The sequence below is a fragment of the Haemaphysalis longicornis genome, unplaced genomic scaffold (assembly GCF_048455015.1).
Source record: "Haemaphysalis longicornis isolate Haplotype H1 unplaced genomic scaffold, Haemaphysalis longicornis Haplotype H1 scaffold_2, whole genome shotgun sequence".
NCBI classification, from domain to species: Eukaryota; Metazoa; Arthropoda; class Arachnida; order Ixodida; family Ixodidae; genus Haemaphysalis; species Haemaphysalis longicornis.
In genome coordinates, this window is record NW_027526295.1 from 152,962,291 (window position 1) to 152,980,114 (window position 17,824).

General features: G+C 47.5%; 1 protein-coding gene across 3 annotated transcripts in view; it reads left to right on the top strand.

Annotated features, from left to right (window-relative positions):
- Window positions 1-17,824, top strand: part of LOC144169343 (uncharacterized) — a 116,724-nt gene that overhangs the window by 53,514 nt on the left and 45,386 nt on the right. Inside the window, exon 1 of one of the 3 annotated variants that reach the window (XM_077698445.1) lies at window positions 13,208-13,710. The exons of the other annotated variants lie outside the window; for them this stretch is intronic. Within the exon in view, the coding sequence (XP_077554571.1) occupies window positions 13,667-13,710 (44 nt within the window). The 5' untranslated portion in view covers window positions 13,208-13,666. Of the gene's footprint in view, window positions 1-13,207; window positions 13,711-17,824 lie in introns of those variants that run through there. 3 annotated transcript variants of the gene reach the window in all.

The following is a 17,824-nucleotide window of genomic DNA, read 5'->3' on the forward strand; positions in this document are numbered from 1 at the left end:
CCGAAGCTGGCGAATCCAGTAAAGGTCATCTGACTTTCTTTTTTTTCTTTTTGATTAGTCGTCTTCTCGACCTCCACCGTGTTGCTAGCGCGTGTACGCTCGGTGTAATTACGGAAACGCTGTCTTAACAATAACACCAGAAAAAGAAGCGTATATATCTAATCCGCGCAGTTTCGTGAGTCAGGCGCGATTCTACGGCCGATTCGTCTTCGAACCTGCCAAAGCGAGAAGGGAAGCGTATGTGTGTAGGTTAGGTTTCGAACTGAAGGATATACACCTATCCGCTTACTGCTCGATGTGATGGAAAGGATTACGTTCCGGGATCACCGTCGGTCTTCAAAGCGAAAGGTCACAATGTGTCCGTACACTTGATTTCCCCCGTGTCTTATGTAATGGCGTGAACGATAGCAGCCAGTCAAACTCAATGCATCTAAGTTAGCCGTATCGGTTTAGGCGAACTGTTTGGCGTAACTAAAGTCTAGTGGGCTGGCCTGATGCATAATAGCTCTTGAAGGTTGGTTTGCTGTGCGTAGAGTTAGTTGACATGATGGATGGCTCGTGTCATTTCATTTTAAAATGCGATGTACCATGCATTCCTTCCTACTCCTGATACATTGTCTAAGGACGACACAATCACGAAATAACAACAATATGTTCTGTACCTTCAGCAGCGTGTAAATGGCTAAGTCGTGCTGCTGAGCAAGCGGTCACGATTCGGGTCCCGTATACGGGGTGGATCTTTTTCTCATGAAGGCGAAGAACGCAAACATTCACGTGTTCTAGCTTTCGGCACTCGTTCACGATCCGCCTAGGCTGTCGGAATTAATCCATCGGTGTAACTAAGGTGCTCCGCAAAGCCCTGATGTAGCTTGGGGGAGGGGAGAGTAAGATACAGATGCGATTTGCCATGTCTACACACAAAACTTTTTTACACCCTTTTGGACAGAAAAGGGTGTAAAAATTTTGTCCCATGGCTAACACCCTTAAAAGGTGTTTTGGCAAAAAAGGGTGTACGGATGAAAAAAGGGTGTTGAGCTCAACACCCTTAAAAAGGGATGTTGGGGATGCTCAACACCCTAAAAAAAGGGTGTTGAGCATCCTCACACCCTTTTTTAAGGTAATGGCATGCGCACTGGCAATGAGAATCGGCAGAGCGCGCAGCATTAAGTACAAAAAGTCAATACGCACAAGTTACAGTTGGAACACAAACGAATTCAGCAAAAAAAAGACCAACGGGATGCAACCGGTATACAGGGAGCGCATACTTACTTAGAAATACATGTGCTGTTCTTGCTTTTATACCCAGGAGAGGAAAGCCCCCCCCCCCGATCTAGTCGGTGGGCTTGTCGCATAAAAACATATATTTTAGCGCTAATGTTGGGAGTAAGGATTTTACTATAAGAATATACAAATCAAAACGCGGATTTGCAAAAAAACTTTTTAATCACAGGGTAGTTTTTTGTGTTCCATAATTTATATAATTTTATTAAATACGAAACAAATCTTCCCTGCCAACTCAACACCCTTCAAAAAGAGTGTTCATTATTTCAACACCCTTTTTCCCAGAAGGGTGTAAAGCTACAAATTAGGGTGTTCGAAACAAAGAAAAAGGGCGTAAAGAAAAAGGGTGTAAGAAAAAGGGTGTAAGAAAAGACCGCCAACTAAGAAAAAAGGGGAAGAGACCTCCAACTTTTGGAGGCATTTTGTACCTGTTTACACGGGTGGGCTGAACATTTTCTACACGCGGGGGTGTTTTGTATCTCACTATGGTTAAAGCAACATGAATTGGCGTAATTTATTACCAGTGAAGCTCTTTAAGCTTGAGCTAGTTTCGGTGGCGTTAGCAAAAAAATACAAGGAAAAAAAATGCGGCACCTGTAAAGGGTGCACCACCGCAGATAGGGTAAGATAACAGTGAAGTCGGCTGTCGAGCTTGTTAGAGTGGGAGCACAAAGGGTTTATGCGTATGCGCACCTCTTACTTAACCATTTCAAAGGTACAAGTCTTTTCTGGATTCTAAAAGGCAAAAAAGTTGGCGCAGCTTTCAATAGTGGTGCAAGGCTGGAGAAACAGCATAGCTGGGGGTCGACCTAGCTTGTTTCCCCCTTGGATCCCCTGGCAATGGGACACACACACACACACACACACACACACACACACACACACACACACACACACACACACACACACACACACACACACACACACACACACACACACACACACACACACACACACACACACACACACACACACACACACACACACACACACACACACACACACACACACTGGAACAGCCTTGTAAAATGCGGTTAAACTTGGCCTCACCCCTCAGCGGTCATCCTAGCTTAGCAAGAACATTGCAAAACTTAGCAACACCGCAAGAAACTAGGTAGAGCCCCAGCTACACTGTTCTTTTTTGCAACTGAACACCTATTTCACACCGTTTCAACAACCTACAGAAAGCCATGCGTGTTGCAGTCGGTAAACACCCTTTTCACCACACGACTATAGTCCTTTTAATTTTGAAGGTTCAAATTGGCGTTTCACGGGCCAAAGCTAAACTTGGGGCATGCGGTGCATCGCATTGCATACGAGCATTTCTTTTTTTGCGTTTCGAAGTTTCTTGCGAGTAGAGGAGTATATGAGGGGATGTCTTCTTCTTTACAGTGCTATTATGCATCCAAGCATGGCCTTATTCAATTAACAGCTGAACACCTTTTCCACACCCTTTCAACACCCTAAGAAAAACCTAGGGTGTTGAAGTTGATCAACACCCTTTTTTCCAACAAAAAGGTGTAGAGCTAGGAAAAGGGTCTTGAGATTCAAGAAAAAGGGTGTAAAGGCCTCCTAACACCCTTTTTCCACTTATGCTACACTCTTTTTGGCTAAAAGAGTGTAAAAAAGTTTATTGTATATGCTTAAAAAGAAAGTACAAAGGAAAGTAAAACAGTTGCAGTACGAGCCTCAGGCGTGTGTATGAAAGCAAGCGAGCTTGACCAGCTAAAACTATACATAGTTTTAGCTGGTTAAGCTTGCTTAACTATAGTTAAAGACAGCGAGGACATCTAAGCACTCCTAGTGGATGCGAAAGGATGTGGCGTAAATGCGGAACGGCTGTGCCGCTGTGGGCTGTGGGCGCCGTGCATAGCGCCCTGGATATCTGGTGACTCCTGCGTCGCTAGGTGAAGCAACAGCGTAGGTGCAAAGTTCGAAGCAGAGTGTAGCTAAATTACGTATCCTCCTTTAACCATTATCATCGTTTTCCCTCCAGGCCTTCTTTCCTCCTCCGTCTGTATGTCTTCAAGCAGTGGCGAATTGCCCTTCTTAGCCCAATACGTTGGCTTAAACTTTGGTTAGCTTTAACCTTAAGTTTTACGACTGGCCAAGCAACGTCAGACTTATTGTACGTAAACTTTCGGGTACCGCTTGAAGACGTTAGAGCTCAAAGCGTAACACTAGGCTAACGTGAGGGCAGCACACACCCGTAGTTCCGGCGCAGCAGAGGGAGGGGGAGATGCGGACACGCTATACGGCCCCGTGCCCCTTTTCGCACGGCCAAGAAAAAACGCACACGGAGTAAATACGTTATTTGCTACTCGCCCAATAGGTGCTTCTGCAAATAGCGTACTCACATTACTGCTATGAGCCTCAACCAAGGCCTCAACGCATGTCTGTAAAGCACAATGCATGCACTTCATTGGATAAAACCAGCGCGAACTAAGACGAAGACGAAGGAAGGGCAACACAAGGACAGATTCGTCTGAGTTCGCGCTGGTTTTATCCAAGAATGTCTTTCCAACTAGCCCAGCTTGCAACCCTCTTGCATGCACTTCAATCAGCTATATGGAGCTGTAGTGGCGTAGCTGAAGAATGAGAACTCGTTTCGCATTTCGGGTGTTCTCCTGGGTTCAAGTTTGTTCCAGATCCAAATTTACCTTTTTTTCTTTACTTGATTATTTTACTTTATTTTCTTTGCACGTGGGCCATTTTTTCTGCCACTCCTCGGTTGCGGCATCATCAACGGACGATTTTCCGGCCTATCGAGTCAACCAACGCTTTAGCACTAAAAGAGGCCAGTCGCACGCCTCACGGGCGGTGGAAATTAATTCTGCCACGCTCCTTCGGACACGCCGATACTCGCCCAGGAGTCCGCTCCGGAGTGTCTATCATCACCGCTAGACGAAGACACCTCGGATTACAACGCGCCTGGTACACACACACCTATCTGAATACACACGCGCATGCCGGCGTCTGTCATCATCGCCAGGGATGCGTACGAGGGCGCGAATACATGCGCACACCTCGGCCATCGAGGTAGATGCCGACAGCGTAAAGCCGATTCATGGTCACTGCTTCTTCAGGCACGCATCCAAGATGAGCCATGCCTGAGCGAACACGCACATGTGCAAGACTACACCGCATCCGGAGGAATCTGGTGAACAGTATACGAGTTAACGTAATGACGGCAACTCGCGTTCCGATGCGGCGTCACTAGCTGTGTACATGCGCTTCATCGGCGGCCGTGTATTATACCACGCGTGACCTCGTTAGCAGGGCCGATATACCACCTCCTCGGCAAGCGGTAGACGGGGTCGCGGCTGCACTAACGACGCTGAACAACCTTTGCACAAATGGTTTTGCGGAAGTCCTCGCGTAAGAGGAGCGAAAAAGGACGCGTCCTTCCGTGTTTCCGTAAATTGATTTTTTTTTAATTTTAGTTTCCTGCTTCATAGCTGATGGAGTAGGCAATAAGCCAGCCCTGAACCATACTTGTAAACGTTTGCTTCAAGGCGCCTCCTTGTGGGTACACTCAGGTGTGGCGGTTATAACACACTGTAAAGGTGACTAAAACGACATCGTCAACGATAATTATTTTAGTCATTGGTAGAAACGAAATAACGAATGATTGCGTTATTGTACACAATATTCAGCTTCTGTTCGCCTCCTATAGGCCATTACTGGCGCTGCAGTTACAAAATATGTCCAAGAATGATACGTAGTTTTTAATGACAATCAATGCATGAATAACCAGAAATTAAAAATACAGTAGAATCTGGATAAACGGCAATCGCTGAAACGGAATTGCCGCTTAAACGGAGCAGTAGCCTGTAAGTTGGTTGGTTTTGTATTAAGATAACGTAAAAAAAAAAAACTTTCGGTAATCGGAACTAAAATTTCCGCGTCACCGTGTAAACGGAACCGAAAATAGAACTTCTTGTGAGACCCGTTGCCATGAGCATCAGCTGCTGAAGATCCAGATCCTGAATATGCAGTTGCAAGGGCTAAAACAAAAAGAAATTGATGCATTTTATACAAGTGCACAGACACTAATTGTTTCCAAGTAAACTTTGTGAATGCTGTTCCTAAATTTCTCTTGTAGTTTTCTTGCTTTCTGAAAAACTATCTGCTACATTCACCTTCTAATGCTTAGAGTTCCATGAAATAATTATTGCACATCTCTGGCAGTAAACGGAACTCCTGTTAAATTGAACTAATTTTCTCGGTCCGTTGACGTTCCGTTTATCGAGAGTCTACTTTAGGTTTAAGTTAAATCGAAGAAATTCATTATAACAAGGTTTCACATATGACATGTCGGCGTAGCTATTCGCGAGGCCAGTGGAACACCGGACGCCTTTTGTTTTTCCGAGCTTTGGGAGAAAACAAGACCTTCATGCTACCCCCGCGTATAGTTAAGTAAAATACCACATCATTATAACGGCACAATGCAAGGACAAATGGGAGTGTGTGAAATTAACTTGAGAATTCCTTTAAACTCTAGAGAATTAACCTGACGCCGCTCTCGGCCTTGGCGTGGCCTGTTAAGAAGCGAACGCAGGAAACAAGGGCTCAGAATGAGCGGACAGTTTTAATGCAAGTAGCGTTGGCGTCAGACACAGTAACAACAGAAACAGTGCGTCGGACACTCTTCTCGAGTCCTCTAAGTGGGACGGCGCGTGCAGGAGGATCTGGGGCCGAGTTGAGGGCTTCTCAGAAAATATGACAGAAGGGAGGGCCCTTTAAAACGTTTACCTGATTGACAAGCTTGATGAGAAGCCCGCTCTCCGCTTGAAGGAAGACAATTGTCTGGTGAGATCACAGCAACCTAATTACCATTCGATCGTACGTGCGTGCGTGCGGCTCTTGTTTATGCTTGTGAGAAGAATTAAAAATATGTTGCTGTAACTCCCTGGTGGGAATTTTATTGGATAAACGCGTAAGCCGCGCTCAAATACGCCTTGCACTTGTAAAGTCGGTGCCACTAACATGCACAAATGTTTTGCTCAGAGATTGTTATCAAAGTAGGCAAGCCCTATGGTCTTTCTTATAGATATCTCCATAAGACTCCATATATCTGTAAGAAGCGCTATAAACCAAGACTTTTAACGTTGTCTTCGCGACAACACAGAAGTGCATTGCTGATAAGACATTTTTCAGGAGTCTGTTATCAAGGTATGGTGGTCCCAGGGCCTTTCTTTAACAAATACCTCCGTATGACCCCGAAACAGTATACAACGGGGCCCTTTAAAGTCGCCTTCGATGTTGTACACAAATGCCTTGCCGAGAATACTTTTTTAGGGTCAATATCAGCGGTATTGAATGAAAATATGAAGTTCTCAGCGCCTTTACTAACACCAATTTTTGATGCAGCCAAAGTGTGACGCACCAAGCGTTACCAGACGTACAGACGGTTTTCCTCGTTGAGTCATTGCTTACACATTAAAGATAGGATTGATGGGCCGCCTTTGCGATAGCACTGCAATTCCGGTTTTGTAACAGGTTGTCGTTGACGCATTAAGTTCACTTCCCCCATCTTCTCATTCCACCTTTCTCCCATACCTCAGATGATTCCTCAAAACCCTCCACAATCATCGCCACGTCGTCCTCCCCCTCCCAACTACACCCCGACATCGCCGGGTTTTTTAAAGACGATAGTCTTTATTGGGCTACTTAAACGCGGAAATTTTGGTCTTTCCGTATGCCTGTTTGTATGCCGAAAAGAGAATTTATGAAAACTATTTACAGCTAGGACCCGCTGTAGTTAGCTACGACACGGGTCGACAGGGAACAGGATATACAAAGTGTGTTACAGAGGAAACGAAGTCACTTGACCATCACACAAGTTCACAAAAAACAAGGTCCGCCGCACCGAAGGCTCTTTCACTAATGTCCACGGCACAAGGTCCAGACACCAGAGTTCACGCATGGGAGTCAACATAAAAGCCACAACAGTTCACACACATCAGTTCTACTCTGTATTATTTCCGCACATAGAGGCATGCTCAGCCAGGCTGCCTGAACTGTGCCTTGGCCTCTGAACATACGACTCCCTTCCAGCACGCAAGTGTTACACCTTATTATAAAGGCACTATACGCCATTGCATGGTGTTATTGGCGACCTTGATGAAGCGAGTCGACCAACGCAGGAGGAAAGAGTCTTCTCCAAGCGCCACCAGCTCATGCTGCAGGTGCTGTACGGCCATTTCACGAACGCGCCAAAACAGGAGCTACATGGCACGCTGCGGTCGTGCCTGCAAGGCGGCTACACCTCGCTGGCGCCAAACAACAAAGGCACCCACACACAGCAGAAAACTGACGAACGGGTATCTCTATTTCGTGTAGGCTCCGAGCCTAAGCTCAAACATTCTGCTGAGTAAAACCGAGAATGTGACGGCCACACGACACTCAAAAAGAGCATGCTCTAGAGTCTCAGTGCATCCTAATTGCGGGCACCGGGCAGAGTGAACCACATCAAATGCTGCAAGGCGGTCACACGTCCGCAGGGCTCTCCAGCCACGCAGCCACCCGAAATCGCAAACGTCTGCAGGAAGCACCGCTGACTTTAACTGTTGCCAGCGGGCCCCGCGAGTATTCTTTTTTCCGGTCATCCAACTGCCCAATAGCCGATTCCTCGCATATCTCAGTTGCTGATAAGGCTGTAATATCTAAATCTGGGTTGCCCGACTGAAAGCCTTCAAGCGTTTTAGCAACGTACTACCTGTCGATTCAGCCACCCGGCTAAAATGAAACTGAATCTCGCAATAGTCTTATATACCCACAGCTAAATCTGAACGTCTAAATCGGATGTCAATGTTCGTACTTTTCGAAATTGTCGAACAAGAACGTAACATTACGCAGATGTGAAGCAGAAAATCGATACATAAGCAATATTTGCAGTGTTTATTTTAAAAATCATGGATGCTCGGTTTTTGCGATATCAATTGAAATACTTGATGAGGCAAATACACCAACCAAGGGCGTTTATTCAAAGCGGTCCCAACGTTTCGGAGCCAACTCGGCTCCTTCATCAGGGGTGACTGTGTACGACAAGAAGCAGCGGTTATTCAGGTGTCTTCTTTTTTCTTTTTCTTTTTCTATTTTCTTACTGGAATCTTGCCCTTGCGCGTCGGAGGCCGTGGGCGTAGATGGTGGGAAGGGCTCCGAGGGATCTATTCAGGCTCCGAAACGTTGGGACCGCTTTGGATAAACGCCCTTGGTTGGTGTATTTGCCTCATCAAGTTTTACCCAACCAGACAGAGTTCTGTCGAAGGTGTTCACATTCAAATGAAATACTACATCAACTGCAGATAACCGTCGCCTGCGGCTGCCCGCGCCACTATAGCTCCTGGCGGAATTTCAAGAAATCAAACGGCAACAGTAACGAAAGGTTCCACTAGATAGGTTTCACGTTCCGGTGGGAAAGTACGTGGAGCAGGGCATTGGAGTATGGTGCCTCGAATCACGCCCGTCTCCGCCGTACGGCAGCGCTGGCATCGAGGCACCCGGCCTGGAACAGTAGAACGCCGTAAATTTAAATTGACTTGAGCAAACCTCTAGCGTGTTATTTTGGGAGGAACGAGACGGGGAGGAACAGCATGAGAGGTGAGCGGGAAAGAGTAGGGAGGCGTTTACATGGCAGGGGCGCCAGTCGACTATCGTATTTCGTCGACATTTGCAACAAAAGGAGCAGATACGGGGCCATTTTTTTCTTCTTTGAAATGACCCTGCTACTGCTCTTATATTGTGCGAAATATATTTAACAGCGATTTTGGCTGCACTACGACCCTCGCAAAGCGTGTCCGGGCCAAATGCGTGCCAACGGGAACCGTGTTCCTAGACTGGTTGTTGCTGTGGTGACTTTCATCAGTGACCGCACAAGGTTGCTATCTGCCTCCGCGTAGCTGAAGAACGACGAAAGCCATCGACGTCTCAATGGGGAAGCTGCATGCGGGCGCACTTGGGTTTTTGAAATCAGTCTACAACGATGCAACCACTTACTCCTGGGAAATGCTTAGCCGTGTAGTCCTAGCCCGTCCGTGGCAGCGGCACATATCGTTTTTCTCCGCACGAGATATTTTTACCGGACGTGAGCTTTTTGCGCCTGATTTATAGGGAAACTCAAATGACTCGCCATTACGAGTGTATGTCGGGCCGAAAAGCTAGGCTAACGAAACTGTAAATTGTATGTTGTGCCAGTGAGACAGAAAGCTCGACCGGTATGGATTCTTGTACAGGTTCGGAATGCTGGATTCCGGAAAGCGATCGTAATACATGATGTATGAATAAATTAAACACGATACTGGCGTAGTAATGTAATTCGGAAAGGCATTCAAATCATATCCCAAGTTTTTGCGTGATGATGGCGGTGCTGAAATAAAACGGCGCCCTGTTATTCATTACTTCCATTGTGCCTCCGACAGGCTCAGAAGTTTAAGAGAATGGTGTACAGAATAAGATTGGCCATTTCACCTTGAAAAATGGCCTTCTTTGTATCGTCCAGTTCGGCAGATCGTCCAGTACGAGTAGTCGCTTCATACGTTAACGACAGCTGTTGCAACGTATTCCAGCACACTTTGTGTAGGAGGCCAGAGAACCAGACAGACCTTTGAAACCAGGATTAGCCAAAGAACCCTCCCCATAAAAGGTTCAATTAGAAGCCAGCCGCTCATGGTCTGTGCAGCTCCTTTTCTTGTCTGTGCTTTTCAGGCTACTTTAACGTGGATTTTTGGAAGCCTGCGCTCAATGTGGCAAACACAAATACATTTTCTGTTGTAGTCGAGGCTTACCAGTTCAGAGTGTTTGCAAACCACAATTACACAGCATCTTTGAAAGGAGACTTTGCTGCCTACTTCTACAAAGATGCGTATAAGCGGAGCATGCATTTTTATTTCAGCCCAAAGACACACATATGATCTCAATAACGGCAGATTAGGCTCCGAGCTCTGGAGCAAACGGCTCGCAGTTCACATTCCTGAAAATTCATTCACTCGCTAATGGAGTCATTCGTTGCAAGAACATGCAGTTTACGCTAAAGCGTCGACGAAATAGCTACTGAAGCTACCTATTTTCTTCACGGCATGATCCGTTCCTCTGCAGCTTCCTCTACAAATTGCGCAGCTTCCTAGCGCAGTTTAGCGCACTGGCACGCGTTCCGTGCGCCTTGTTTGGCGCGTCCTGCCTGTTTTGCAAGCTGTCTTCCCCGTCGGAACTGTCGGAGCCAGCAACTAACGAGCGGTCATCAGTGGCTGCAACGAAAGCGCGCCCTTAAACAGACCCCCTTTCCTTCAGCTTAAAATAAAAAGAAAGAAGAAGAAGATGAACGCTAGTTAACTCATCCGAGCACAGACCTTCCAACGAACCGCAACCAGCTAATCACCCAACCTTGCAACAAATTGTCGCAATCCGCTCGTACCCCGCCATCCTTTGCCTTGCCGCTGTTAAGACTGTTTGCTACCTGCAAATGAGCTACTGCAGGGTGCTGGCTACTCGTGTCTTTAGCGCCTTGGCGCCGACTAGAAATAGGAAGCGGCAGCCGCCAAGGGTGAAGAAAAACACCTCCGCTGACTCACCTGCAGAGTGGACGCATGGGGCGCCTCACTCAATGCGATCTTGCCGTTGTCTTTCCCCGGCGTTTCGAAACAATCCACCGGACCGTGCGTGTCCGCGCACTGGTGGAAAACAAAGAGCGGGAACATTATAGGCGTCGAATGAAGGTCTCGGACGAATCTAACGCCGACGTCAGGCGGCCTCGACTAACTTCCACTTGAATCGTATACTGACCTTTAGAAAGTTGGGCCTTCACAGACCGAACAGATCGTGCGCGCTGCCCTCAAAGCCTCATCGCATCGCATCGCATCGCTGCGCTCAAGGCTTTGCGGATGTTGCTCCCTGTAACGGCGCCATAATGATCTCCACTTTAGACGCCGGAGTGCGGCGGCAAGGCTTAGGTAATCACCCAACCTCTAGCACGATTTTGCTCGTGACGCGCGGACCTGACTCAACGAAAAATCTGGCTTCGAGCTCTGAAGTGGACCTCGTGAGTGTACGCACGCTCGTACGTACGCTATCGCACCCTCATTCGTATCATCATTGCCGCCATTACGAAGAAGAGCTCCCAGGAAATTCTCCTCCTTAGAGGTTGGGCGATATCTGCTGGGTTCCAAATGCACCCCAGTTTCCTTTTCTGTTTTGAAGTTCCACGACGATGCGAAGTATTTTTTTTTTGCACAATAATGTAAGCTAAGCTCTCCAAACTCTGACAAAGTTATTGTCGTTGCACAAAGTAATTTATTTTTTACGCAATACATCGTAATTGTTTCCATAGCGCCAAGCATGGTCGCTCGGTGCGAGACAATCAGTAGAAGCACTTAATCTGGTGTCGCAAGTGGATGGGTTAAAGGTGACGCTGAAGAGAGTTGGTCAAGCCGTTGTTTACAGAGCCAGAAAGAAGATGGCGCTAGTTGGTACTGAATTAAGCCGTGCGCTACTGTATTCCCAATAGTGGTGCAATGTTTGCTTAAACTCATGTGACATCTATTTTCATACACATAAGAGAAGTCTAGCCCTTTGTTCGTCCCCTGGAATGCTCTCCCACCGAGGGAGTGACCTGTGAACCGACAGGCATAATTGCGTACAAAAATCGCCTTAAAACAGTCTACTACCCCCATTCGCGCATGCGTCTTCCACTTTCACGTCAGACGTCCGAACATTGTGCGGAAGAGAGTGTGTGTGGCCGAGTATGACACGCCTATCACCGTTGCCCCGGTAGTTAATATTTTCTTCGCACCGCCCCAATCTAGGTCGCGCAAGCTCTCCTGGAACGGCACTGGACCGTGTCGGTAGAGGAGAGTACAGGCGCGGAAGAGTGCAGCCGCGGCACGCATCGTACAGCGGTCGCCTTCAAACACGGCCAACCTGCAAAGCCAAGCGCAACGGATCGCGCACACGGGCCTCCGAGCACGCACGCAGAAGACTTGGTGGCGCGGGCGTGCCTCGGCGCTCGGGCCTTACGCCGCGGAGAGGAGCCTTGACCGACCACGACGGCGACACTCTTGACGCGGATGACGAAAAGTCCCGAACGCAAACAGCACTCGCCCCCGTCTGTATGCGTGTTTGCGTCTCGCTCCGGCAACTCCAACGGCAGTGCGGCGGCGACGACGCAGAAGACACACACAGGCACCCAAAGGAAGAACGGTACTCGCAAATGAGCGCCACATGCGTAAATACTGCCGCTCGGAGCAAACAACAAAAGTACGCACACATACACGCACACGCACACACAAACACACACAAACGCGACACGAAAGTGACGAGAGGACGAAAGGTGAAAGTGAAGCGGTGAAAAAGGAACGACGGGAAAAAGAAAAGAAAACGCCCAGTCTCCGCGTCGCTTCGTCACGCCAGAAGCTGCGTCGTGACGCAATGGCACACGATAGCAGCATCCGCGCGGATCAGCCCTGAAAAAAGGAAGGAGGAGAAGGCAAAAGCCTCTCGCTTTCTACGCAGGATCCGTTGCGGCTACCTTCCGCGCCAGCGACGCCCGGCCGTTTCAAGGTCTCGCAGACACCGTCTCGCCTCCTGTTCCTCTTAATCCCCCTCTCCTCGCCAGAGATGAGCGCTTTCTATATATACATGCTTCAATCTGCGTCTGTGCGCGCGGGGTTTCTTATTTTTCGTTTTCGCGGATCTCCCTCCGACCCCTCACTCGCCCGACCGCCCAGACAAAGGGTTTAGCCAGGAGAAAGATCGAAAGGGGGGACGGAAGAGAGGGAACCGCAAACTGCGAGCAGGGCGAGACGAAAGCGAGACCAAACGTACAAACACAGCAACGCGCGGAAAGAGAGAAAGCGACGGCGACGTTTGAGGGAAAGGCTCGCGTTCGAAATACAACAGGGCCGATGGCAGCGGAAAAATGCATACGCCATAACCCGAGCCGTCCGTCTCTCCACAGGCCCACTCATCTCGGCTCGTGGATAGCGGGAGACGTCTCTCGATTCCACGCTCATCTCCGGATGCGGCAACGCCGGCCACCGCATCAGTGAGAGAATTGCGGGAATTCGTGCCGCGTCCTCACACACTGCGTGATTGGTCTGTTTTCCGGGCCAAAACGTGGATACCGTTTCGTGTGAACGAGTAGTTCAGACAGGCGCGCAGGAGGAGCGTACTATTCGCCACGGGCAATGCCGGCTGTTGGCAGCGCCAGCGCGGTGCGGCAGCCGTGAATGGACGCAGTCCGGTTAGTGCTTCTTCGACGACGCCTTCTTGCTGTGGGATAGTGTGCAATAGCGGAGAGCTTTGCAGCGCGTGGTGGCGCAGCGATAAATTTGAGAGCAAGCCGTCTTCGAAAGTGTGGTCGAGCAGCGGCACGGCGCGAGGAGACATCATGAACGCTCACAGCTTGCTCCTGGAGACTCGCCAGGTGTTTCGGTGAGTGAACTGAAACAAATTGGACTTTTCATTAAGGTTTTCCGTGTCTGTTTTGCTGACAGTCGATTTGTCATCGTCGCTTCATTCGTATGCGGACGGTCGCGCGCGATGGAATCGTAAGATATGTTTTTTCTTTTGTTTCGATTGGTTTGGTATCCCTCTAGTTCACTTCGTAATTTTATTGTACGCTGTTTTACACTCCTTCATTCTTGGGCGTGTGGGAGGTTTCCGCAAAATGCATTCGTGTTTAACTGTGTCGGGAGCGAAAACGCGGCGGAAGTACTACTGAACTCGGCTTGTTCGTTCACAAAGGTGATGGAACGGGCTCGTTATAGGGTGGACCGGTGCCGAGAGTGTATATACTTAGAGCCCGGACAAACTCATGAGTGTTCTAGTCTGCTCAAGTCACTAAAGGAAACTTCGTTCAGGTTACCGGTGAAAGATAAACGCTTCCTTCCTTGCCTTCGATCGGGTGAGGTTTTCTCTGTCATGAATAGACAGCTCTTCACCTTCGCCGGAGTAACAGTAGAAGATTTGAAAGCTCTGAATGGTGGCGTGAGCACGCTCAGCTCGGCATTATATTGTAGGAGCCTAATAATAGTCAAAGTAAATTGCGAGAAAATTGACGTAAAAGCGCCGAAGAAGTCGGCTCAGGAGAGCATTCCAGTATGCAGTATAGCCCATTTATAACGAACTCGGTTTGAACGAGATCCCAGCTATAACGAACACATCTTCGTTACCAGTTACCATTTTATACATAGATTTAATTTATGACCAGATGTAGCGAAAAACGGATATAACGAACTAATTTCCGTTTCCCTATGTGTTCGTTATGAGAGGACTAGACTGTAAAATCTTAATCGGATGATAATTTGGCGTGAACGCCAGCAGTCAAATTATCTTTAATAATGAGCTTTCAGAATAGTTCGGGCTGTTAGTAACTGGTCCGGTATGTTTTCGTTCATGCGCTTTCGCGTTCCTTTGTCAACTTAGCATCACACAAGTAAAAATCAGGACAACCAAAATTTATCGCGTATGGAAATTCAGAGGAAACCAAATAGTTAGGGAAGTGGGAAGGGTTGGGTTTTGAAGGGTGAGGCACGAGTATATCGATAAAAAGGAATAGTTCAGCCACTGTTATAACGTCGCTAACGATTACAGAGATCATTGGCGTTTTCACCTGACTTTGTTTTGATTTGTTTTTTGTTGTAATGACTCTTGCGTCTCGTTTTTTATGTCTGTTATTTTAAGTGCAGTCGCTGGTGTACCAGCCCCACCAAATGTTTTGTGACCACGTGCTGCAAAGTAGGTCTACACGTTCTTAAAATCCAGAACAGTCACAAAACTAATCGCAGAAGGTGCTTCACAGTAAACAGAAAGTATAGTAAACTAACTGAAGATCCGTTGGTAGATACTTAAGAATGCGAGATCATCTCACCTGTATTCCTCGCGAACTCGAGGCTTGGCCCGAGGGGAACGCCTTGCACTGGCTGCACACAATGCGTACAAGCGGTGGCGGTGCTAACAAAAGTAACGGCACTTCAAGTCCAAGCTACGCTTCGACTTGATGTCTATGTCGTAACGTCGGCAGAGTTGCGAAGTTAGCTCTCTACTTTCTCGAAGGCAGCTCTCTCTACGTGATCTTTCCACTCTCTCGTTCCGGGCTATTTCGTCGCTCGTTGACCGATCGACGCAGCTCTGTTGACGGAGCAACGAGGAAATTCGCCCACATGCCCCATCCATTGTTCACGTAATAAAACAACGCTTCGTGACTCCGGCCTATAAGAAAGGCGTTATTTTCTTTTTCTAGCCAAGAATATGCCCAGAATTTGAAAATATGGAGAATGTAAGCCGAGCACTAGCAGTTGTAGTTGCAAAGAAAAGAAGTTACGAAAGCGAGAAGGAAAGATGGTCAGAAAAAAAGGGACGCCAGTTCCGGAATTTCGATGGAGGGATGGAGTGCACGCCTCATATATGGTCGTTGCTTTTTTCCTCACCTACTTGAGCATCGAAAAACTGAAGGACGCTCTGTTGTGCATTCATATCAATGCACTGTGCACTGAATGCACAGTGCACTGAATGCACTGTGGTGTGTTCAGCTTCTTTGGTCGTTTGTTCTCTACGTTCCCCAAGGAGGTTGCATACAACCTCCTTGGCGTTCCCGAACTTCTCCCGTCAAAAAGAGAAGGTACTTACCTATGCGACATCAAGTTGAAAACACTTCTCTCCAAAATATGCATTTTGGCAGTTGCTGAAGGTTGTATTCGTGTCCATATCAGCTCTAAAATTACCGCCTCCCCAAACACTGCATTACAAGATGCAGTGTTGCAGAGTTGCCAAACGAGACAAGTTGGCGTTGACGCCACATGGCTTGGCAACCGTTCTCTTTGAAAATGATGATTTGCCCATACTGGAAGGGGCGTCGTCCTGAAAGATAGTACGCTGTATAAACTTCAACGAACAGCGAGAATTGAAAAAAGAAAAAGTGTTACCGATGAATTTCCGAGTTTTTGAAAGGGAAGTTCAGCCAGTCATCTGTACTTAAGCAAAACTGGTAAAATGCGAATTCCAGAGTACATAAGCCGACCGATTTTTCGGACCTGGAGGGGAACGAAAAATAGTCCTAATAAAAGAGCAGTTAGAAAAATCCGCGAGTAGCAAAAACGAACTTTATTTCAATTAAATGTGACTAAAGAAGTCTCGAATTGTTCCTTGCCTAAAATGTCTCCTTTGTGTGCTAACAGGAGCACTGAAGGGCCGCAACACAATCCTTGTGATAATACGCACAGTGCACAGGCGATGGGGTGAACGCCGTGAACCACAATAACCGCAATGGCTACCGATCAAGTAAAAAAATAAAAAAAAAACGTGCACGACGCGTGAGGCAAGACAAACCTGATGATTGTGTTGCTTTTAGTCAGCGTTACTTGGTGCCTAAAAAAAGTGGTGTAAAAAAAAAACAACAAAAAAACTGGTACGTATCACCTGTTTACGGCATTAGATATTGCTTCCGCCGTAGAGTATACATGCAAACTTATGGCCTCCAAGATCAGAGTTTGTTACCCTGGTGGGAGTCAGGCCAATCCCCATCCATGGAAAGCAAGCTAGGGGGTCAATGAGTCAGAATGGCGACGTCCTGTAGTCGCACTGTGGCTCTGTCGGGTAAAATTTTGTCCGAAAAATCGAACTTTTGGATTATTTTGTGCGAAATAGCCGTTGTTCATATACATGACTAATATGGGACAACTCGCGGTACCTCGGGAAAGTCCAGATTATCCAGCTAGAATTTTGGAGTCCAAAAAACGGTAAGCTGCTTTAGGTACACGCTAAGGCGATCCCACGGTTCAGCTTCGCCTCAGTGCATTCGAGTGACGAATCCATGCCGCCAACAAAACCAATCCGGCGAGTGGAAGCAACGTGCATACCATTTTATCTAAAAATGGGAACTACGCTATGAACTAAACTGGGGAAAAAAAAATCAGGGGAAAAATAATTTCTTACCAATGATCACATAATGCAAGTGCTGAATTCACCCATCACTCAAAGGTTACGAAAATGGCGATTTGAAAGCTGACATGCTTTCTTCGTCATTTAACTTCAGCGAAGACAGAAGAACAAGGGAATAGCGAAAGTGGGCCACCCGTCAAGTGCAACAGAAGAAAGGCTTTTGACACGCGCTTTCCGTTTCTGACACGTATACTAACGACGTAACAAAGCACTCGTCAATCCCTGCCGTCGTTTGACTGCAATGCGAGTCTCGTCACGCCGGCGATTCTCCCGGTGTCAAAAATCGCGGGTCACCTTGGCGCTTTTCCCAGCGACGGATCCCACTGCGGTAATGAGGAGATGTCTATCGCGTTCATACGCGGAAATGGCGATTAATCACGCGACGCAGGCGCGCATAAAACCGCAAGGACATTTGCTCGCCGACACCGACTCCTGCAGTTGCTCAGATTAGGCTGATGAGCGGGACGTCCTTGCGTCGCCAGTTGCCGGCAGTTCGTAGTCCTGTGTGTCGGCACGATGATTTTTGAATCGAATCTTTAAGCTGTATCGTTTTCACCTTATCTCTTAAGTGAATGTTTATTATAATAAATGATAACTGTGCCAAGCT